Genomic DNA, 25,306 nt, shown 5'->3' on the forward strand with positions numbered 1-25,306 from the left:
GATTTTTTCTCTCAAGAAATATTTATTTACTGTCTTGCAAAATGAAGATGATGAGCATGTAAAAAAAAAGTTGAATCATTTTCCAGCTAACTAGTTTACTGCACCTTGTGCATTAATGGATTGAATTGCATTTTGTTTCAGAGTTGAAAGTGACCACTTCTTCATGCTTGCAAGATACATTTGATCATCTACTTCCAAGGCCAGCTGGAATTATAGACCAGTTGAGTGCCCAGCCTGGCAAGGAGGAGCCTTTGAAAGTGACAGCCAGTGTTTACATTCCGTCTCATGGGCGCCTGGTATGTGGTCGGGAAGATGGCAGTATTGTTATTGTCCCAGCCACCCAAACCGCAATTGTCCAGTTACTGCAAGGAGAACACATGCTAAGAAGAGGTAAATATTATAAGTACCATGACTGTATATTTCAGCATATAAGTCAACTGGCAGATAGGTTGAGCCCTTTTTTTTAAGCCTCATTTTAATGGTTTTATGGTATATCTGGCGTTATAAGTCAACCTCCATTTTTCAGGTTGTCTGAGCCTCCCAGGAAAACCCAAAATTTAAAAAAAACACCCCAATTGCAAGTAACCAAGCTGTAAATTAATAAGTAAAAAAAAACTTCAGCCTACTGGGCATGAGCAGTGATGGCCCATGGAGCTGGAGCAGGAACCTTGGCCTACCAGGCAGGAGTGACGAGGTCAGGGTCCCGAAAAGGAGTGATTATGACGGCGCCCAGCGGTTGGGAGGTGACGGGGAGTGGCGGTGCTGGCATTGGGAAAGTGCTTCCAAAATTGACTGATACGCCGAATCAACATCAATCTTTTTTTTTCCTCAAAAGTATATCTGGCGTATAAGTCAACCCCCATTTTATGAGTGATTTTTGAGGGTTTTATGACTTGAAATATACGCTGAAATATAAGGTAATTTCATGCTGTCACATCATCTCTTGTAATAGATTTTTAAACCAAGGTATTAGATTGTTTTATTGAAATGATTTTCCACTGACTTGAATTCTAATTTACTGACAAACCGATATGATATTAAGTAAAGATTTTGAAATTCTACAGTTCACTTGAGTTCAGCAAATGACTGTACTAGCTTGGGCTCTGAATGGAAATGTCAGCATTTATTTGTATAACTGCTGACAATTTCTTGACTATCAGCAACTTTGGGATTTTTACTCGAAAGCAGAAGTTCGGATGTGTTTTAAGATTTTTTTCCCCCCAAAAATGCAATGATATTGGACTTTGAGATAACAGGACAGATAGTAAATGCATGATTAAAAAGAGATTTTTAAAAGGATCCTAAGAGGATGATAAAGCAATGGGGAGCCCCGAGAGAGAGGACAAAGTTCGAAGGAAGGATCGATAACAATTCTAGCATTCATAAGAAACAAGATGGTAAGAAACCAAAATCATACAAGAGTTATTTTGCCTGAACTGTGATGCCAAGAAGCATGCAAAGGTTGTTTGGATGGAATGTTTTTGGAGATAGAAATGTATCCACATGTAGGAGTTATTTTCTTCTGCGCTGTGTGCCAAAGAACCTTAATTAATGTGGCCAAAGTGATTTGAAAACCAATGGTGTGTGCAATCTCTGAAGGCTAAGTTTGGTGAATAGGTGCTGGGTTCGGTTAACAATTTCAGAAGGACTTCAGGAACATAAGCAAGATGACCCAGATGATTGTTTGTTCTGATCCAGTTAGCTTCAGGTTATGCTTGCACTTTAAAATTAGTTTGATGTAAATAGTTGGAATTTATCTAGGTTATTTTTTCCAAAGTATTTTGAAAAATCTCAGCAAAAAATTTAATACATCTTATTGTTGGATGATGTGCAAGCCCAAGTAATACTCATCCCCGAGCTTTTCCTACAGCTGCACTTGGAGCATCTTTGCTGGGACCATTACACTGAGATTAGATGATAGTTTAGTGTCATATACACATTCAGTGTCCAGATGCATCAGGATTCTTACTTTCTATAGCCAACAACTACAATAGTATAAATTGAATTACCACAATATGCCAAGGCAAAAAATGAGATAAATGTTTCATATATAAATAAAATGAATAAATGTGAGATAATAAATAAATATTCACAGTTGCAGTAATGCAAGAAAAAAAGCAATGTTTCAATAGTGCAGACAGATCTTTTGTTAATCTCAGTGTAGTTTATGGTTAGAGTTGGGAGGTGTCGGGAGTTAGCTGTTGGAAACAAAACTGTTTTTGAATCTAGAGGTGAGGGACTTCAGACTTTTGTACCTTCATCCTGAAAACAGTTGGGGACCAGATTGTGATGAGGGTGAGGGGGACTCTTTATGAATGTAATCATCATATGAAACAGGGTAAGTTGTGGGTGACAACTCTGGCTTGAACCATCCTGAGCCCATCTGACATCTCTTATAATAGATTAAAAATTTCAAATAGATTTAAATAATTAGCATTATTAGATATGAATTGAAAATGTTTTTAAAATACTAAAAATGAATTGAAAGTCAAGGATAATGAAAAGTTGAGAATAAAGAACTCAAATACATCTAGTCCATTTAAAGAAATAGTGATAACATCAGGCACAGGATAAAGTTAAGAGCCTTAACCTTGAGTGCATCTGGCCTCTTGGCTCAGGGATTTTGCATTCAGTATGTTTCAGATTTCAAGTGTTGCATTGCACAAACATGAAAATTTGAGACAAACTGAGCTACAAAGAGGACATAGCATTTGGTCCCAATAAATTGGAGTTGTGCTTTCCTTTCAAAGTGATGTTTCAAAGCTTGGACATTATTTTAAAGAACAGAGGACTCTTCTCCAGAATCCCAGCTGATGTATAATTCCCAACATCTGATTTTCTGATAATTTTATCAGTCAATCCTCTTTTCAGATTGGCTCTGATGTTTCCATGCATTGCAGTCATGATTGGAAAGAAAAGGTACTGGATTATCTATTCAAGAAAGCTGGATTTGGAAGGATAGACTTTACTGGGCAAGAGGGACAGATTTCTTTTACTATGAAACATTATTGAAACAGTTTGCTTTTTTAATCACTACTTTCTGGTTATTTTGCCTTTGAATTGTTTTTATTAAATCAAGGTTAAATATTTTCCCAAAGTCATCTAAAACAACATATTTCATGAAAGGAACAGAGAATTGAATGGCATTTGTAAGCAGACTAGAGAAATGGATTTTTATGGTTGAAATATGTGGTGTAACTCTCTGAGACGATGGATTAATCATATGTTTGATTCTATTCTTATTTTTCTGTAATTTTCATCTCCTCTGTAATTTTCATCTCCTCTGTAATTTTCATCTCCTCTGTAAATTTAACTCAAGTGTATTTAAGCATTTTTCTGAATAAATTGAAATTTCTTCAGGTTGGCCACCCCACCGAACTCTTCGTGGCCATCGAGGCAAGGTGACGTGCCTATTGTATCCACATCAGGTCTCGACGCGGTACGATCACTGCTACTTGGTGTCAGGTGGAGTCGATTTCTCTGTCATCATCTGGGACATCAATTCAGGGGAAATGAAGCATACTTTTTGTGTCCATGGTGGAGAGATCACCCAGTTGGTCGTTCCACCTGAAAATTGCAGTGTAAGTTCTTTGTAAAGGCATTAAGACCCAGTTTATTTTAAGTTAATGTTGAATGCTTATTTGATTGTATTACTTCTTATTTAACTATGAAAATATTTTTTCTTAATTATTTGTGCTTCAAAAACATACTTTTATCTTACAAATTTAATCCATCAGTGGAGAACTTAATATATTCTGTATATTTTGATATACAGTAAAACTGATTATTTGAAATGGTCGGGACCTGGCCGATGTCAGATAAACAGTTTTTTTGGAGCAATGGTCATTTTTTAAAAAAACAGCCCAGTAGCAACAGAAAATCACTTCCATCAATGTTTAACCAACAACAAACAAGAAGGGAAGGCATTTTAATCATAAAAATGATGTTTAATTCTCATCAAATATGATGGCCACAACACTGCCGCTGATCACTGAGACCTTCCAACCGCTGCCTCCGCTGATCCCTGACACATCCCCACTTCTGCCGCTGATCCCTGGGGAGGGTTTCTGGGCCAGAGGATCACTCATTAACAAGTCAGTGGGATCCTATCTTCCTGGTCACTGGAGCTTCTGATGCCTGAGTCCCGATTCTGAATTCTCCAGGAGGCCTATGGCACATGCACATCAAGGAGTCTGGTGTGTGTGTGCAGTAGTAGGCCAAGGGGAGGGTTTGGATTTGTGTTGGGAGCTCTGGAGCTGAGGAGGGAGGGAAGGAAGGGAATGCCACTGAGCCCGAGGTCCCGCTGCTGTCCAGGAGGCTGCTCTCCTTGAAGGTGCTGGGACAAGGGATTCTTCTGACTGCTTGTGGCTGGGAGACAGTGGCATGCAGTTTGAGAGGGAGAGTTGGAGAGAAAGTCAATAGGGGAATGTAAAGGAGAAATGGAAAGAGAGAGAGGAAGGGGACAATGAGGACAATGTTGAATTTATAATCTTACATCAACCATATTTTTGAGCGCTGCTCAGTTTTGCAAAATACCTTTCCCCTGTCAACCACTCTTGAAAGCAGACAATAGAATAAATTTCCAAGGAAAAGCACTGAAGTGGACTGTATTGGTAATTAGTAAATTATTCCAAGTGAGAATAAAGAATGTTTTGTTGTAATTGAGAAATATCAAAAGGAATATGAATGTTCACAGAAAATACTTTGGAACTTAAACTCGGAAGAAAGTCACCCAGATTCTGAAATGGAAGATGGGCTTGATATGATGTGCAATGAAAGGCAAATTTGTTACTTGCAAAATTTTTTCAAATGAAAAGATTCAATAGTTCATTGGAGGTAAAATAATGAAAAAATTCAAGAGGTTACACATTGCAAGGAGTTGTTCTCGTGATCTTACTCGACTGGTTTTATCTCGCAAAGTGTAATTTTGGATGATGTGTAGCTCTAATAAAATATTTCTTAGTTACTACCACTGTAATCCAACCTTTGTTTGCCTTTCCAAACTGAGTCCATTATGTTAATTCCTTGGGGACTCCTTCGAGACACTTCCTTTTCCTTAACCCACTTTAATTTGCCAACTGCCATGGCATGCCCATGGCAGATGCCATCTCCCTAGCCCTAAACTCTACCCTGGAACATCTGGATTGCAAGGATGTCAAATATTTATTGACTGTAGCTCCACCGTCAGCACCAGAGTCCAAAATAAATTTGGAGTCCTTGACCTCATCGCTTCACTCTGCAAACTACGATTGGTGTTGACATCTTCTCCACAATTTGCTTTCTTTTGAATATTTTATTTTTGTTTTTTTCCATAAATATACATACCGTATATTCCGGTGTATAAATCAAGCCGTGAAACCCAAAAAACTCAAAAAAGGAGGTCAACTTATACGCCGGAAATGCCTTTAAATTCAGCTCAAAATCCAATCTGCGCTGATTCTGCGTATAAGTCGACCCAAAAAACAAAAAAAAGCAATTGCGACAGATTTTCATTGAGATTTTTTTGAAAACAACACAATTATTAGCACCCTTCAAAATCACTATCATTGTCTGAAAACACCAACACATTTAGAACCATTCAAAATCACTCTCATTATCGTCGTCTGAAGCAAAGATGGCAGCAAGCACATCCATAATCTCATTGTTTAAACATTCATCATATGGGTCAAGTCTGTATCTGATGAGGCAGTTTCAGTTTCGTCGTCAGTGTCCCACAAGAAATCATTTTCCGTGCCATCAATTGCACACGAGATATCACACTTTTTAAAATGATTTTATCACCGTTTCTATTTCAACTTTGTCCCATGCCTTAAGCATGAAATTACACACATATCAAGTGATGCAGCACACATTGCCCTGCCTTTTGTAAACGGCTTTTCTGCACTCGACACCATGTATTCTCATGCACATGGTCTTTGAATGGCTTGTTCAAGCAGATGCCAAGAAGTTGCACTATAGATGTCAAACCACCCTGGATAACCACCATGTAGCCATGTAGGTAATATGTAGCGCTAATCTACTTTTAGTGTTCTCAGTTAAGTGACTACGAAATATATCCCAGACCAGCAAACTCCGTTTTTTTGTATAAACCACCTGGCCACCTGTTCCACACATAGTCTATCCATAGTTTTACACCATTTTCATTCATCCTTTTTCTTTTTTTAAATTTTCTATTTCATTTGCATCAATACATGTATAGTATTTATCCATATCATAATAATAATAAAAATCAATGATGCAAAAAGAATACATTTTTTTCACATTTTCTCCCCCACCTTTCCCCTCCCCAAAAAAGTAGGAAAGTAAAAGGAAAAAAAAGTCTGTCTAACAAACATAAGTTTTAACTAATTATTTGCAATTTACATAACAATTTTAAACCATGAAATAATTAGGGCAGGTTGGGTGACAAAGTGAGGAAGTGGTAGATGCTGTGGTCGTAGTCGAAAAGTCATAGCAATAAAATCCATGTTGAGTTTCCAAATCTTATCAAATTTTTCTGGTTGGCTTCATAAATTGTATGTTATTTTCTCTGATGGTGTACAATTTAATAATTCTGTCACCATCTATTCAACCCCACAGAAACTTTATCTGATAAATATCAAACCTCAATTGAAAAATATTTCCCAATAAAAATATTCTGGGATCCTTCAAAATCTGTGTATTCAAAACTCGTCCAAATAAAATACGTATATTGTTCCAGAACTTACCTACTTTTTCACATTGCCAGACTACATATAAAATGTTGATCAGAGTAATTTGAATTAATTCCATGTAATTTATATGGAATATAATATAATTGATGTAAAAAAATTAAATCTTTTTCCCATCTCAGTTGAGATTTAAATAAATCCTTTTTCTGGATAGACTCTTGCAATTTTATATACATATTAGTAATAAATCTTTCAATAAACGTATCTTTTATTAAATATTCAAATGGACTCTGTTCAGGTAATTTAAAATTCCTCCCTAACTTTCTTTTTAAATATGATTAAAGTGATAATAGGAAAAAATAGTTTTATTTGGTCTATTATATTTATCCTTCAGTTGGGCAAAAGTAAAAAAAAATCCCAGAAAATCCCTTATCCTTTTTATTCCACAATTATACCAAACATCAAAATGGAGATTATTAACCATAAAAGGAATGAAAGGATTTTGGTTTAATATAATTTTAGCCAACTGGTAATTCTTCATTCCACTTTCTACATGTACTCCATTCCATATCTTAAGCATATCTCTCAGAATTGGTGCATCTAATTATGTTAAAAAGACTACCTAGATTATTTGAGGAATGTTTTCCTTTAACAAATCCCACCTGATCTGTATGTATTAATTTTGGTAGATATTGCCCCAATCTATATCTAGCACCTTCGCCAATATCTTATAATCAGCATTCAGAAGTGATACGTCAATATGATTAAGTTTTTAATGGGTCTATATCTTTCTTTGGTCGCACTGTAATTATATCATTTGAGAAAGATTCCAGGAGAGTCTGTGTCCCAACCACCTGGTCCATTACATTCATCATAAGAGGCATTAGCAAGTCTTTAAATTGTCTATAGAACTCAGGAGAAAACCCATCCACCCCCGGAGACTTATTAGCTTGTAAAGTACCCAAAGCTTTCTCAATTTCTTATGAAAGGGGCATCTAAATCGACCCTTTCTCTTTCTTCTAATTTTTGAAGTTCAATATTTGCTAAAAATTCACTCATCTAATCATTCTGATTTATATAATTTTGTTTAAAAATGTTATTTATTCCTTTTTGATTATGTTATATCAGCCTCTGTTTTCATTGCATTTATTATCCTAGATGACTCTACCGCCTTGACCTGCCAAGATAGAACTTTGTGTGCCCATTCTCCTAATTCATAATATTTTTAGTTTTTAATACAGTTTATTCCATTTGTTATGTCTCAGTTTTATTTTCTCTGATAGTCTATATTTTTCTTATAACCACGTTCATTGATATTCTTTTTTCATTTTTGTTATATCTTTCTTCAAACCATCCAACACTTACGTATTCAGATTTGTTGTATCAGAAATAATTTGTCCTCTTAGGTAAGCTTTAAGCATATCCCATATTATAAAGCTATTATCAGTAGAAGAAAGGCAAGTTTCACATAATAGTTCAATCTGTCTCTTAATATCCTTCTCAACGGTGTTGTATTGAGATGCCATCTATGCACACTTTCTTATTTGTTCGTTATCCCAATAGTTAAAGTCTGATGAAGTCTCACCAAATATTCCATTTTTACCTCTCTGCTTTTTAACTGGGCAGACGTTAAAAACAATTCAATCCTTGTATGTGAATCATACACCCTTGAATGGAATCAGTGGTCTCTTTCTCCAGGGTTAAGTTGCCTCCATGTATCAATTAAATTTAAATCCATCATAAATGATAGTGTTGTTTTGTAGCTTTTACCCGAGTTAACATTCTTGCTAATTTATCCAATATTGGATCTAAACAGGTTTATAAAAATATACCCTTCATAAAAGCTTCATTGTCATCATTTAGTGCATAAATGGTTATAAACATCAATGATTCTGCATGAATTTTACAATGTAGCATTATAAATCTTCCAGTTTGGTCAGTCAATATCTCTTATATTATTATTGGTATATTTTTATGAATTAAAATATCTAATCGAGCCAAATGAAGACGACATTACTTGTCCCACCCATCCTCTTTTTAATTTAGCATATCCTGATTTGCTGTGTTTCTTTAAGAAAAGCTACATCTGCCTTTAATTTATTTTAGGTATGCCAAAACTGCTTCCTTTTCACCATCCCATTTATCCCCATTAACATTAAGACTGATAAATTTTAACGTTCTATCCATAACAATTTTTAAACAAATATTGTTTAACAGTGAAATAATAGTGATCTTTGCCCTTTAAAAATACACGTACAATATCCCTGTGTGATGGTGACATGAACTGGAAACCCCGTAAGCTCATGAATAAAGCCCACAGAATCCTTCGAGGAAGAAGAACCCCTCCCTTTTGTGGCATCTTTTATAGATGCTCTTCTCCCGGCACTATTCTCTCTCTTAAACTGGAGTCTCCACCTGCTACTACTTTTCCCAAGTTTTCTCTCTTTCCTGAGCTCTCTGTGAACATTTCAATAAAATTTCATTTTCAACAATAAATACCAGACGGTTTAAAAATACAACTTTTACTTAGTAATATCTTAAACCCTCTTCACAGTCTTCTTTGGTAACTTTATTATTTTCATAATCCTCACAAGAAGTCTACCTTGTTCTTTTTCTTGAAAAATCACTGATTACCTTCTGCTATTTCAACCCTCAGAGTCATGGGGTATATCATTGAGTATTTCAAGATTTTAGAATGAAATTTTATTTTTACATCATCAAGTTTATCCATTTGCTTTCATTTATCTAAACTCGCAGCTTCTCATGAACCTAGCCCGGACTGCATCAACATTAGTGACTGAGTGCTCTGGAGAAGTCTGTTTTTTTTGTCATCTTCTGTCATCCATTGAATTTGACAGTTGTAGATAGCCTTAGCTAATGTCAACTCACTATCAGGCAGTAGCACCTTTCTCATATTGTTATATTAATACCACAAACTAGTCTATATCTAATAAGCTCCTCATAGAGAACTCCAAAACTGTAGCTTTTCACTTTGATTCTTAAATCACTGATATGTGAGTCAGTCGTCTCACCAGCTTTCTGATTTTGTAATTGGACTTGTGTCTTTCCATAGAAATGTTGGTTTGAGGGTTTAACATCTCTCTAAATTTTCTCTTGAGGCATCAGATCCTCTGAATTCCCCAGGAACGATGATTGGTCCACTCTCGCCGAGATCTCTCACTTTTCCAGTGTACACAAAAGACCATTCATGTTCAATGGCCTTCTGTCTCACTAGATTGAGGAGAATGTATTCTTGAGTATGGGCTAGCTTGTCAGAGTGTGCCACTGCAACAAAAATGTCATATTCTTGTTCAAAGTGTTATGAGCCCAAAGGACCTCAAAACCCAGCAGCAAAAGATATTCACCAAGACCAATGGTTACTTAAACAAAAGTTGCTTTTAATTATCTTAAAACATGAAAACAGAATCAAACTTTAACTTATTACTATTAACTTCCCCTTATAATTCTAAGTGCAAATGTATGTAATGTGTATGAAAGTTCAGAAAATTTCTTTGATTCAAAGTCTAATCTCACTTCTCACTCCTCCAAGTTCACTGGTTGCAGGCAATTCTAATACTGTGCACAGAATTTAACATTTATGAATTTCACCAGGCTTTGGCGCTTGAAAAGTAAGTGGTTACCACTCAGGAAGGTTCTTGTCAGTTTTCAGAGAGAAATTTGTTGCTCATTGGACACCCACAACTGATTCCTTCTGATCTGTCACTTCAGTATCTTGCCAAAGAAACTTGCCCCATCAGCGTTTTCCAGATGATAATCTCTTTCTTTCTGGTCACCACAGAGTTCCTTTTTGTTTCCCTTATTTCAAGTGAAACATTATGCAGCCAGTCATCTCTTCTTGTATGGACCACAAGGGCGTTGACCAGACTAAACTAAGAATTCATAACCCATCTTCAAAATGGGGTTTTTCCACCAGTTTGCCAGCTTGTCCTGTTCCAGTCCTATCTGCTGCTGCTGAACTGTAGAACTGTATTCTCTCTCTCTCTCTCACTCACTCACTCAGCAAAAACTACATGACTATCTTAGAACAGCCGGAGCTCGGCTCTGGACCTAATCTTCTGAGTTGGTTCATCAGTTGCTTTCCAAAAAAAAATCCATTACTCCACAGCATGTCCAATCAATTAACACCTACTTGTGAAGTGCTTATAGGCATTCTTCAAAGTTTGGGAAAAGACACTCTGAACCTGAACTGTCTGGCTTGAGCAGAGCTCTGGTGTTTTAAATGAGATCTGTTTTGAAGTGTTTGAATGTGACCTACACTAAAAAAAACCTGCCACAATTTATCTCCTTTTAAAACATATTTATATTCAATATAAAATATAACATAATCTGTCAAAAAAGATCTGCCAGTCTTCGGTGATGTTATTGTCAAATACAAGTGGTTTGGGTCTCCAGAATCCATCCTCTGTTTAGCTGTGCTGTTGTGGCTGGCTAAGTTGTCATCGCTCAAAAAAAAACAAATCCTGGAAGAAAAACATGAACCTTGAAAAGTCATGGATATTCGACTTCTGATTGGCCCTTTGAAAATGGGCAAGGGTGAAATTATTACCGGAAACAAGGAGATGGCAGAGGAATTTAACAAATACTTTGCAACTGTCTTCACCAAGGAGGATATAGGTTATAGTCAGTTAGGGGGTAGTGGTCATGAGGTACCAAGAGACTTGGGGAACTTTACTGGGGAGGTAGGGGATCTAATGGATATCCGGATCCAGAAGCAGGAGGTTATGAGTAAATTGTTGGGACTGAGGGCTGATAAATCCCCAGGGCCTGATGGGCTGCATCCTAGGGTGCTTAAAGAGGTGGCTATGGAAATTGTGGAGGCACTGGTTGACATTTTCCAAAGTTCCATAGATTCCGGGGAGGTCCCTGAGGATTAGAGAGTGGCTGATGTGGTGCTGCTTTTTAAGAAAGGAGGGAGGGAGAAAACGGGAAATTATAGACCGGTTAGCCTGACATCAGTGGTGGGGAAGATATTGGAGTCCATCATAAAAGGAGAAATAGCAGAACACTTAGTCAGTAAAAATAGTATAAGGGCTAGTCAGCATGGATTCCTTAAGGATAAGTCATGCTTGACTAACCTTCTGGAATTTTTTGAGGATGTGACAAAGAGGGTGGACTTGGGAGAGCCAGTGGATGTGGTGTATTTGGACTTCCAGAAGGCCTTTGATAAGGTACTGCACGGGAGTCTAGTGGGAAAGATCAGGAAGCATGGTATTGGAGGTAAGGTGCTGACATGGATAGGAAATTGGTTAAGAGATAGGAAACAAAGGGTTGGAGTAAATGGGTCTTTTTCAGAATGGCAGGATGTGACGAGTGGAGTGCCTCAGGGATCGGTGTTGGGTCCTCAGTTGTTTGTAATTTATGTTAATGATTTGGATGAGGGGATTATAAATAACATGAGCAAATTTGCAGATGACACTAAACTGGGTGGCGGTGTGAGGAGGATGTAAGGGAAATGCAGAGGGACTTGGACAGGCTGGAGGAGTGGGCGGCTAAATGGAAGATGAATTTCAATGTGAACAAATGTGAGGTTATTCATTTTGGGGGAAGTAATAGGAAAGCTGAGTATTATTTAAATGGAGACAAGCTTGGGAGTGGGGAAGTGCAAATGGATCTGGGTGTACTTGTTCACCGGTCACTGAAAGCTAGCATGCAGGTTCAGAAAGCTGTGAAGAAGGCAAATGGAATGTTGGCTTTCATAAAGAGGGGATTGGAGTATAGGAACAGAGACGCCCTTCTGCAGTTATACAGGGCCCTGGTGAGACCCCACCTGGAGCATTGCGTCCAGTTCTGGTCTCCAAACTTGAGGAAGGACTTACTAGCTATAGAGGGTGTGCAGCGCAGATTTACAAGGTTAGTTCCAGGGATGGCAGGGTTGTCATATGCAGCAAGGCTAGAAAAACTGGACTTGTATCCATTGGAGTTTAGAAGGATGAGGGGGGACATGATTGAGGTATACAAAATCATCAGGGGGATAGACAAGGTGAAGTCTGATTACTTGTTCCCAATGATGGGGGAGACGAGGACTAGAGGGCATAGTTTAAGAATACAGGGTAGGCCCTTTAGGACGGAGATGAGAAAGCATTTTTTTACCCAGAGAAGTGTGAATCTGTGGAATGCTCTGCCACAGAGGGTGGTAGAGGCGGATTCGCTGACTATGTTCAAAAGAGAGTTAGATAAGACTCTTGTGGGTAACGGAGTTTAGGGTTATGGGGATAAGGCTGGAAAGGGGTACTGATGGTAATGATCAGCCATGATCTAAAATGGCGGTGCTGGCCCGACGGGCCAAATGGCCTACTCCAGCTCCTATTGTCTATTGATACCATGTTGCGAGTTCAGATAAATGAAAGCAAGTGGATTAATTTCAAACCTAGTTTATTAACTATATACATCGATGATGCAAAGTAACAGAACATGGCCAGTGTGTCAACATAAAAAATCCCATGGGACATCAATAAACCGGATATACAGGATATGACTGATCTACCATAATCTCTGGGACATTTGGCTTCACAGGTGTTTGTGTGTACTCAAGTATGATTAATTGCTTCATTGATGCAGGTATACGAGATCTAGGCTTGCTTCTATGCTTTTGATCACCTTTGGAGTCTGAAGTTGCCAGTTTTCAACTTGAGGACAAGAGTTGTGCCAGTGAGAGACAAATAAGTCATTATGAGGCTGAAAAGCAAGAATAAAACAGTAAGAAATGTTGTCCAATCCTTAGGATTACCAAAATTTATTGTTCGGAACATCATTCAGAAGAAAGAGCTCAATGATTGCAAAGAATCTGATAGGCCAAAGAGGACTTCCACTGCTGATGACAGAGGAATTCTTATCATAATGAACAGCTCTCTGACAGATCAGAAACGTTCTTCAGGAGGCAGCTGTTGACGTGTCAATGACTACTGTCTGTAGAAGATTTCATGAACAAAAAAAAACAGAAGCTGCACTGCAAGATGCAAACCACCAGTTAGCCACAGAAACAGAGTAGCCAGATTACAATTTTCTAAGAAGTATTTAAAAGACCCTGCAGTATTCTGGATAAAGGTCTTGTGGGCAGATGAGTCCAAGATTAACCTGTATCAGAGTGATATCAACAGTAAAGTTCGGAGGCATAAAGGAACTGCCCAAGATCCAAAGCATACCACCTCATCTGTGGCCATGGTACTGGGCGTGTTATGGCCTCGGGATGGGGCACTTATCTTCATTCATGATGTAACTGCTGATAGCAATAGCAAAATGAATTCTAAAGTGTATAGAATAAATGCGTCCAAACTCAATGGACAGTGCTTCATCCCACAGCAGGTCAATTATCCTAAACGTACTGCAAAAGCAACAAAGGAGGTTTTCAAAGCTAAAACTGGAAAATTCTTGAATGGTCAAGTCAGTCACCTGATCAAAATCCAATTCATTATGGCATCCATATACTGAAGAGAAAACTTAAGGGGACAAGCCCTGGAAACAAGCAGGAGCTGAAGATGGCTGCAATAGAGGCCTGGCAAAGCATCACCAGAGATGACATTCAGTACTTGGAAATGTCTGTGATCACAGATTTCAAGAAGTTATTGCATGCAAGGGATATGCAACAAAGTACTAAACGTGACTAATATACATATCATTACTATATCCCAAATATTCTTCTTTGGCTTGGCTTTGCGGACGAAGATTTATGGAGGGGGTAAATGTCCACGTCAGCTGCAGGCTCGTTTGTAGCTGACAAGTCCGATGCGGGTCAGGCAGACACGGTTGCAGGGGAAAATTGGTTGGTTGGGGTTGGGTGTTGGGTTTTTCCTCCTTTGCCTTTTGTCAGTGAGGTGGGCTCTGCGGTCTTCTTCAAAGGAGGTTGCTGCCCGCCAAACTGTGAGGCGCCAAGATGCACGGTTTGAGGCGATATCAGCCCACTGGCGGTGGTCAATGTGGCAGGCACCAAGAGATTTCTTTAGGCAGTCCTTGTACCTTTTCTTTGGTGCACCTCTGTCACAGTGGCCAGTGGAGAGCTCGCCATATAACACGATCTTGAAGGCGATGGTCCTCCATTCTGGAGACGTGACCCACCCAGCTCAGCTGGATCTTCAGCAACATGGACTCGATGCTGTCGACCTCTGCCATCTCGAGTACTTCGACGTTAGGGATGAAAGCGCTCCATTGAATGTTGAGGATGGAGCGGAGACAACGCTGGTGGAAGCGTTCTAGGAGCCGTAGGTGATGCCGGTAGAGGACCCATGATTCGGAGCCGAACCGGAGTGTGGGTATGACAACGGCTCTGTATACGCTTATCTTTGTGAGGTTTTTCAGTTGGTTGTTTTTCCAGACTCTTTTGTGTAGTCTTCCAAAGGCGCTATTTGCCTTGGCAAGTCTGTTGTCTATCTCGTTGTCGATCCTTGCATCTGATGAAATGGTGCAGCCGAGATAGGTAAACTGGTTGACAGTTTTGAGTTTTGTGTGCCTGATGGAGATGTGGGGGGGCTGGTAGTCATGGTGGGGTGCTGGCTAATGGAGGACCTCAGTTTTCTTCAGACTGACTTCCAGGCCAAACATTTTGGCAGTTTCTGCAAAACAGGACGTCAAGCGCTGAAGAGCTGGCTCTGAATGGGCAACTAAAGCGGCATCGTCTGCAAAGAGTAGTTCACGGACAAGTTTCTCTTGTGTCTTGGTGTGAGCTTGCAGGCGCCTCAGATTGAAGAGACTGCCATCCGTGCGGTACCGGATGTAAACAGCGTCTTCATTGTTGAGGTCTTTCATGGCTTTGGTTCAGCATCATGCTGAAGAAGATTGAAAAGAGGGTTGGTGCGAGAACACAGCCTTGCTTCACGCCATTGTTAATGGAGAAGGGTTCAGAGAGCTCATTGCTGTATCTGACCCGACCTTGTTGGTTTTCGTGCAGTTGGATAATCAAGTTGAGGAACTTTGGGGGGCATCCGATGCGCTCTAGTATTTGCCAAAGCCCTTTCCTGCTCACGGTGTCGAAGGCTTTGGTGAGGTCATCAAAGGTGATGTGGAGTCCTTTGTTTTGTTCTCTGCACTTTTCTTGGAGCTGTCTGAGGGCAAAGACCATGTCAGTAGTTCCTCTGTTTCCGCGAAAGCCGCACTGTGATTCTGGGAGAATATTCCAAATATTACGGTGCCATGAAATAAGGGATTGATGTGTAAAAAGTGCTGTAATTTCTACATGGTCGAACCAAAATGTCTACAAATAACCTTAAATAAAATATGGAGTATGCACTTTGATCACATGTGAATTGTTTGATTACAAATTTAAAATCGGAGAACGGGAAAATAAAGGAAAAAAGTGTCTTGTTCGCAAACATTTTGGAGAGCCCTGTAGTTGATGGTACTTCTTCACTCCACGGTGCTTGCGAACCAGCACTTCCACTGATCTATCTTAAAGGTCTATAGTTGCATTATCTTTATCATTGCCACATTTACTCTTTCTGTCACTGTTCATCTGGCAATTCACCTTGCTTTGTTTCTGCTGCAGACTTCCCATACTTTTAGGCTGTTTCCTCATTTCTCCCAGTGTTATGTTAGTTCCTACGTTAACTTATATTAAGCGATCGCACATTCTCAGCAAAATCATTCATTTTAGAAATCTTCCAATTTGTGCAATTACCTCGACTACACCTCTTCGCACCATGTCCTGCATGAGGATGCTGTTCCTTTCTCTCATTTCTTCCGTCTCCATTGGAACTGCTGCAAGATGTCCTCCTTTTTCAAAAAACACGCTTCCCCTTTACCGCCATCAACTCCTCCAAAATCCACACATCTTCCTTGTTCCCCTCTGCTCCTGGATGCAACAAGGAAATGATTTCTTTTGTCCTCACCTACCACCCCACCAGCCTCTGCATCTAACATAATTATCCTCTCCAATTTTTGTCACCAACAACATGATCTCACCATCAAATACATCTTCCCCCCTGTTCCTTCTGCACAGACTGTTGGCCAACCATTTCAATTCTGTGCCACACTCCTGCATCAACATGTCTTTATGGCCTCGTGCACTGCCAAACCAAGGCCACCCATAAAATGGAGGAGCAACACCCAATATTCAGTCTGGGCACTCTCCAAATTACTGTTGTCCAGTTTATGTTAGGCCCCTCCCCTGTCTTCTTCTCCATCATATCTCTGTGTCCATTCCTCTAGCTCTCCATTCCCTTCCCTCTCAATTCAAATAGGTATCCACTCCCCCATCACCATAGCTTTTCTTCTCTTGTGCCATCCCATCTATGACCTCTTGCCCAGTCCCCCCCCACCATTTTATTCAGACACTAGCCTACTTTTTGCTCAAACCTTGATGAAGGGCTCAAGCCTGAAACTTTGTTTCTGTATCCTTATCTTTGCTCCATAAAGAGCAGTGCGTGACTTGCTGAGTTTCTCCAGCATTTTTGTGTCAACTACAATGACTTCAATTTAGCCCACATTGTTGATGGCTCTGATTTCATGGCACATTTCAAGTTCCGTTCACCAAGTAAATACTTGCATGGCTTATTTCTTAAACCTGCTCAGCTCTCCCACAGTCTGAATCAAAGATTTGACGTGTTCAACTATTTTTTTTATATCTATATCCATTGTGATTAAAATGCACAGACTTATATTTGCATCAGGAAAAATCTTATTGGTGACTTAATTCTTTTCTAACGTAAATAGCTTCTGTTATGAGATGTTGGCACATTAGCAATGGATTATTTTTCTCAACTGCATTAACTTCTTGTCCTCAGCAAAATTATCATAGATACATAGAAAACTTTAAAGCACAGAGGATTCAAGCTATCATGTTCAGCGCAGTCATTGTGGTCTGAAGGGCCTGTTCCTGTACTGTTCTGTTCAGTATTTGATTGTCTGGTCAGCTGAAAGAGGTTACTCATTGTAACATTCACTGCTCCTCAAATATACATCCATGTCAGTTTTAAAAGTGATGGAGGTGTTCGTCTCTGATCCCGCTGATTTTTGTGAATGGGTTCATTTTTTCCTTTTCTGATTTCTCTGATGTAGACAGTAGTTACTGTTATCCATTGCTAATCAGACAAAGATAAAATAATTTCTGTCATTAAGGATCCTCTCGTAGCTTTAAGCCAACATTCACTGCATTTGTGCTGAGGATAAATTTGAATGCCATATGTTAATGCATAACAAAACAAAGGACTCTACATCACTTTTGTTGACCTCACCAAAGCCTTCGACACCGTGAGCAGGAAAGGGCTTTGGCAAATACTAGAGCGCATCGGATGTCCCCCAAAGTTCCTCAACATGATTATCCAACTGCACGAAAACCAACAAGGTCGGGTCAGATACAGCAATGAGCTCTCTGAACCGTCTCCATTAACAATGGCGTGAAGCAAGGCTGTGTTCTGGCACCAACCCTCTTTTCAATCTTCTTCAGCATGATGCTGAACCAAGCCATGAAAGACCCCAACAATGAAGACGCTGTTTACATCCGGTACCGCACGGATGGCAGTCTCTTCAATCTGAGGCGCCTGCAAGCTCACACCAAGACACAAGAGAAACTTGCCCGTGAACTACTCTTTGCAGACGATGCCGCTTTAGTTGCCCATTCAGAGCCAGCTCTTCAGCGCTTGACGTCCTGCTTTGCGGAAACTGCCAAAATGTTTGGCCTGGAAGTCAGCCAGAAGAAAACTGAGGTCCTCCATCAGCCAGCTCCCCACCATGATTACCAGCCCCCCCACATCTCCATCGGGCACACAAAACTCAAAACGGTCAACCAGTTTACCTATCTCGGCTGCACCATTTCATCAGATGCAAGTATCGACAATGAGATAGACAACAGACTCGCCAAGGCAAATAGCGCCTTTGGAAGACTACACAAAAGAGTCTGGAAAAACAACCAACTGAAAAACCTCACAAAGATAAGCGTATACAGAGCCGTTGTCATACCCACACTCCTGTTCGTCTCCGAATCATGGGTCCTCTACCGGCACCACCTACGGCTCCTAGAACGCTTCCACCAGCGTTGTCTCCGCTCCATCCTCAACATCCATTGGAGCGCTTACATCCCTAACGTCGAAGTACTCGAGATGGCAGAGGTCGACAGCATCGAGTCCACGCTGCTGAAGATCCAGCTGAGCTGGATGGGTCACGTCTCCAGAATGGAGGACCATCGCCTTCCCAAGATCGTGTTATATGGCGAGCTCTCCACTGGCCACCGTGACAGATGTGCAATAAAGAAAAGGTACAAGGACTGCCTAAAGAAATCTCTTGGTGCCTGCCACATTGACCACCGCCAGTGGGCTGATATCGCCTCAAACCGTGCATCTTGGCGCCTCACAGTTTGGCGGGCAGCAACCTCCTTTGAAGAAGACCGCAGAGCCTACCTCACTGACAAAAGGCAAAGGAGGAAAAACCCAACACCCAACCCCAACCAACCAATTTTCCCCTGCAACTGCTGCAATCGTATCTGCCTGTCCCGCATCGGACTTGTCAGCCACAAACGAGCCTGCAGCTGACGTGGACTTTTTACCCCCTCCATAAATCTTCGTCCGCGAAGCCAAGCCAAAGAAGAACTGCATTGAACTGTATAGATGCCACTTCAAGTTGTGTCACAGAGATTGAAATTTGAAAATAGTTTTCTCCATGTCTTTTGCTCAATTAACCTGCCTCAAACTCTGAAACTCTTCACCTCAATGTCACACTCACCATTTATAAAGCTTCTATTTAAAGAATTTCTTTTTACTTCAGATCTCAAAACCGAGCCTACTCGTACTCGGTATAATTATTTTTCTCACTCTTACTGCATTAATTAATTTCTTCTCTTGGCATCAAATGGAATTCTTGGTGTTCTTGAGAGGTTATCTTTATACTATTTGTGAAAAATATTACATTTAAACATTTGAATTCGTAGGAACTTTTGAAGCTTTCTGTCCATTGGAACAGCTTATACTTCAATTGACTTTGTCAGCTGCTGTTTTACAGACTGCACACCAAGCGTTTATTGAACAGTGCTTGACTTGTGCCAAAATTGCTTCTGGAGGTCTAGATTCACTGACAGCTTGACAATATATTTCAATTTGTATTGATTTTTTTTTAAATGTTATGACCATTTGTTCTGCCCTGGAATACTATGTGGAATGTGCACTTGAACTTTCTGGGCCATTATTTTGCCCCTGACCCCTCTTGGAAAAAAAAGGCCAGAGTTACTGGTCTCTGCTGATAGACTTGGGAGATGGGTGCATAAAAGGTGGATATATCTGTTATTATATTTTTTGACCAGTTTTATTTAAATGACAAAGAGGTATCCTTGGGTATCTATAAATGGAGTCATAATGAAAAATTTCTTTTGGATGTAAACCTGATTTTAACTAGGAAGATTGGAGCATTTCATGCTTTGTTTGGAAGAACAATAGGATTCTGATACATGCAAAAGAAGAGTACTTGACATTGGTAGATTAAGAAAAGATAGAGGTTTGAATTTTAATAACTTAGGCTTTTATGCAACTTTTATGTGCATCAGAGTTGGTTGGCTGAGGAAGTCCAGTGTTTCGATCTGTTTTATTCCATATTTTTATATATTCAGTATAAATTTACAAATCTATTTTTATAATGGAACTAATGGATTTTTTTGTTGTTGTAACTGTACCGCTGTATGAATGCTCAAGCTAAACTGCTCATAGAAGAGCCCTTCTTGCAGTATCAGCTGTAATGTGGCACTTAAACTATATTTATACTTTTCAAGCGACGATGAGACTACAGTTTTTTTTTGGACTCCTATATCTATGAATGAAAAATATGAAAGTTTTAATCCAACTGAGAAAGCTCCTTCTGTCCTATCTTCAGTCAAGACCCAAGGGTTTTGCCAAATACGGTGAATTTTCCTTCTTCCCAGTCAACATAATTTCAATTAAAAAAAAATTCATTGCAGTGTGGAATCAGTCTATTCAAAATTCTTGTATTTTCCACATTGCAATAGTCTGTATTCTTTGAAGAGTAATTTATTGGAGAATGTCGTGACAAGCTGAGCTCATGGAAGGCTGATACGAATGCTGGCCTTTCGATTTATTAGTATCGCAGGATGCACTCTGTCCAAACATGCTGATTTGCTAATTTTCAGCAGCGTTCTTCTTTGAAATATATTTGGTGTGCATGAAGTATGGATCGAGGAAGCTGAGAGTAGCGTTGATATTTATGGACTAAAAGGATGGGGATGACAAAAGTCAATTCAGAGGAAATAGGCCTGTGGGAGAATATAAAGGCAAGATTATGAAGCAATTCAAATGTAGATAAGAACATTAAATGTGAGTGACAGCAGATTAGCAACGTTTACAAAATGACTGGTGGCACTTAGTGCAGATACAATACAGGAAACAGAAGTTTTGATGTTGATACATGTGTGTCATTGTCCCAGAGAGTATCTGAATGTTGCGCAGCTGTAGTATTTCCATATTGTGCCAATCCACATTTTTTTTTTGGCTGCCTTTTTGTAAGCCCTTGAAAATAGTTTTGATCAGTCAATGAACTAGTATTTTACAAGTTGAAGCTAAATTGAATGGATTTGTAATTGTGTCTTTTTTAAGATGATGAAAATGCCTCCAAACCAAATTTGGTTATCATATTAAAAAAAGTATATATTTTCTTTTTCATTTTTCTTTGGATATAGTCTCGAGTTCAGTATTGTATCTGTTCGGTGGCCAGTGATCATTCAGTGGGTCTTCTCAGCCTTCGAGACAAGAAATGTATAATGTTGGCATCAAGACACTTATTTCCCATTCAAGTTATCAAGTGGCGGCCTTCTGATGATTACCTGGTGGTGGGATGTTCAGATGGATCAGTGTACGTCTGGCAGATGGACACAGGTGAGTTCATTTTCTCATTTTGGATAGCAACAACCACTTTTCTTTCTCCTTTTTATACATGATAAGAATTGATAACAGATAAGAGTTTTAAATTATCATTATTATTGTATTTATCTGTCAACTTTGTGGCAGATATAGAATTTCACTTGCATTGAATGGAAAAAAAATGGAGGAATTATGGTTGAATTTTTGGAATAATCCATATTTGGATGCCATATTTCTGTGACCATGTTGTCACGATAGACTTTAGATTTAAGTACACTTATGAACAATTTAAAACTTCCTATCCCCACCTCTGTCAGAATTCTGACTCCCTCCATCTTTGATTCATTTGCTACTGAATCTTTCAACTGTGTTCAGTATTTCCAAACTTGATTATTTCTGGGTGGTCTCTCCAATAAATATGTTTTCCCCAATACTGGTTGGAATTTTTTTTCAATTCTACGATTATCAATTTTTCCAAATATCTTCCAATAAGTTTTGAGATAACAAATTAAAATTAGACATATGGCACAGTAACATGGCCCCATGCCACCCAGTTAACCGACAACTCCTGATATGTTTGATATGTTTGAAACAGTGGAAGGAAACTGGAGGCCTCAGAGGAAACCCATGTAGACACAGGGAGAACGTATAAACTTACAGACAGTGCAGGATTCGAATCCCGGTCCCGAATACTGGCTCTGTAACAGTGTTGCGCTAACACCCATGCAAACTGTGTTTCCCCACACAGTTGAACAATTCAACTTTTTGCTTTGGAGGTTATGTTAAACTTTGTTACTCATGTCCAGTTGGTGACAGCTTTTGTTCATTGAGAACTCCTGCTTACTAATCTTTATAATTTGAGCAAAGACTCAATTTTGAAAGGATCACCATTGTTATGGAATCCTGCCACAGTTTTGTGCTTTCTTCAAAGTTCAAATTGACATCAGTTACAACCCTGGGATTCTTCTTTTCTGCTGGCAGGCAAAATTTCTACTTATTGGTAACTGTAACAATAATGCAAGAGTCCTTTAATGAGTCTCTGAGTTTGTTGTTTAGAGTCTGATGGTGGAGGGGTAGCAACTGTTCTTGAACCTGGTAGTGTGAATTTTGTGGCACCTATACTTATCTCCCAATGGTGGCAGCGAGAACAGAGCATGTCCTGGATGGTGTGGATTCTTGATGATTGTTGCTGCTCCAGACAGCAGTATTGCATGCAAATTTTCTTAATGTGGCGAGAATTTTGCTTGTAATATACTGGGCTGTGTCTACTACCTTTTGCAGGGATTTCTGCTCAGATGTAGTGGTGCCCCCATACAAGGCTCTGATGCAGCCAGTCAGCACACTTTCCTCCACTCATTTTTAGAAGTTTGCCAAGGTTTTTGATGTCCTACCAAAGCTCCCCACACACCTGAGGAAGTCGAGGTGCTGATATGCTTTCTTCACAACGGCATTAATATGAAGGGAATGGTCCTCCGAGATCGTGACTCCCAGGAATTTAAATTTGGTATCCCTTTCTATCTCTGATTTCCCCCCTCAGTGATCACTGGATTGTACATCTCTAGTTTTCCCTTCCTAAAGTCAACAATCAGCCCTTTGGTTTTGGTGACATTGAGTGCAAGGTTGTTGTTGGTATACCATTCATTCATGTTTTCACTCCTGTAGGCTGACTCATCAGCCATTTATTTCAACCCAGGACTGTGGTATCGTCAGCAAACTTGTAGATTGTGTTGTTGTACCGAGACACAATCATATTGTAGTGGGTTCTCCTGAACTTATGATGATTATGGAGAAGACGTTCTTGTCAATCAGAATTTATTGCCATGAACAAGTCATGAAATTCGGTGTTTTTGTGGCAGCATCTTAGAGCAAATATTCATATTATAGTCATCTTACAACATCACTATAAACAAATAACAATAAAGTAAGGCAGTGTCTTTGCTTCATTGATTATTCAGGAATCTGAGGACAGTGGGGAAAAAGCTGTCCTTGAGCCGCTGAATGCTTGTCTTTAGGCTTCTGTACTTCTTTCCCAATGGTAGTAGAGTGACGAGGGCATGGCCGAGGTGGTGGGGGTCTTTGAGGATAGAGGCTTTTTTTTTAAGACTCTGTTTCATGCAGATTGTCACTGATTGTAGTCTGATCCATTCACACAGTGGAGTATCGAGGCCCATGTGTTGGAGTTTGCTGAGGGATGATGATATTGAATGCTGAACTATAGTTGATAAAGAACATCGTGATGTCTGTTTCTTAGCTCTCTAGATGTTCCTAGGTTTGGTGTAGCGCCAGTGAGATGGCATCTACCTTAGGCCACGGTAGGCAAACTGTGTCTGAGAAACTTGCATTTATCTGATTCTGGAGTCGTGATATGACAGATTTAACTGTTTTGTGTTCAGCTGCCAAGACCCAAAACTTGAGACTGACCTTGCTGAACAACTTTGCCTCTTGATCTCTATTTTCTCCTTCAAGGCACTCCTTAAATCTTACTCATTGAGCAAGGTTTTGGTTAATGGGCATAATATGTACCTTGGGAGTCAACTTTGGTTTATTATCCCTTTCTCAATATTTTGTAATGTTATAAATACTTTATTAATGAATGATGTCTTGGAGACAAAATATTTTTTTTCCAATTTTCAATTGAGGCTGAATGGTCAAGTTGTCCAGGGGTATTCATTGTGATGGGGAATATGACTGGGGATAGGTGTTACTAAGACATTTGTGTCAGTCAGCTTGGAATTTACATTTTAAATTCCATTTCTGTTCATTTAAGTCTTTAAGTTGTTACCTATGGGTATACTTGTAGAATCTTACTTTTCTAGGCCAGTGGTTCTCAACCTTTTTCTTTTCACTCACGTACCACTTCACGTAATCCCTATGCCATCGGTGCTCTGTGATTGTAAGGGGTTGCTTAAGGTGGTATGTGAGTGGGAAGGGAAGGTTGAGAATCACTGCTCTCGATCCAATTGTTACTGAAATATTTTGAATGAGAAAAATTGTCATTGGTCCATTTCCTTTGGAGTTATGAAACCAAGTGCATGAGTCAATTAGGTATAATTAAAACAGTGGTTTTCAAACTTTTTCTTTCCACCCACATACCAACTTAAGCAATTCCTTACCAGTCATAGAGCACTTATCACACAGAGAATACTTAAAGTAGTATGTGAGTGGAAAGAAAAAGGTTGATAACCACTTTTCTAGGTCATTAGTTCATTTATAGTTTAGCTAAACTGTTACAAACTGCACAATAAAATAAGTTGAAACTCCCAAGTGTTGAATGAGTGATGTAATGAAATGCACATCCCCTACAAGTATTGCATTTTATGTATTACGTGTATTTTGCTATGAAAACGCCAAAGGCAGTGGTAGGTGCCTCAATTTATGTATCCACTGTACCTATCACATTTAGTTGATTTAAGGGCAGTAAATAAAAGTCTCATCACTTCAGCAAACCTCTCCCACAAACTTAACTCCCAGAATCAGCAGGGAGTAAATAGCATTTGTAATGTTCAGGATTTGTGGCCTTTTCCAGAAAATATCCACACCAAAGGCAAGGTTTTACTCTGTAATGTTTTAGCAAACATTAAACTGGACAGAAATGGGCAGAATGGTTATCATAGTGTAACTCTGTTATAGCGCCAATAGACTGGGGTTCGAATTGGCATTGTTTTTAAGGAGTTTGTACCTTTTCCCCACAATGGTTTCCTCCGGATGCTCCAGTTTGCTCCCATACTTCAAAACGGAGCAGGGGTCGTTGGTCAATTTAAAAAAAATTAAATTGTGGAACATTACACAATGGAAAACAAAAGTCTGCCAAACTGGAGGAACAAACAGTGCTAGAGGAGAAAGACAGTTCAC

General features: G+C 39.4%; 1 protein-coding gene across 4 annotated transcripts in view; it reads left to right on the forward strand.

The window, feature by feature from the left end:
• LOC138757131 (WD repeat-containing protein 7) overlaps window positions 1-25,306 on the forward strand; it is a 686,960-nt gene that overhangs the window by 114,914 nt on the left and 546,740 nt on the right. For all 4 annotated transcript variants that reach the window (XR_011353355.1, XM_069923947.1, XM_069923949.1 and 1 more), the window contains 3 exons: window positions 142-390; window positions 3,361-3,581; window positions 21,274-21,469. Coding sequence is in view for 3 of the 4 variants with exons in the window: in XM_069923947.1 (XP_069780048.1) it covers window positions 142-390; window positions 3,361-3,581; window positions 21,274-21,469 (666 nt within the window). In the remaining variant the exon portion in view is untranslated. The remainder of the gene's footprint in view (window positions 1-141; window positions 391-3,360; window positions 3,582-21,273; window positions 21,470-25,306) is intronic.

The sequence above is a fragment of the Narcine bancroftii genome, chromosome 3 (assembly GCF_036971445.1).
Source record: "Narcine bancroftii isolate sNarBan1 chromosome 3, sNarBan1.hap1, whole genome shotgun sequence".
In the NCBI taxonomy this organism is placed as follows: Eukaryota; Metazoa; Chordata; class Chondrichthyes; order Torpediniformes; family Narcinidae; genus Narcine; species Narcine bancroftii.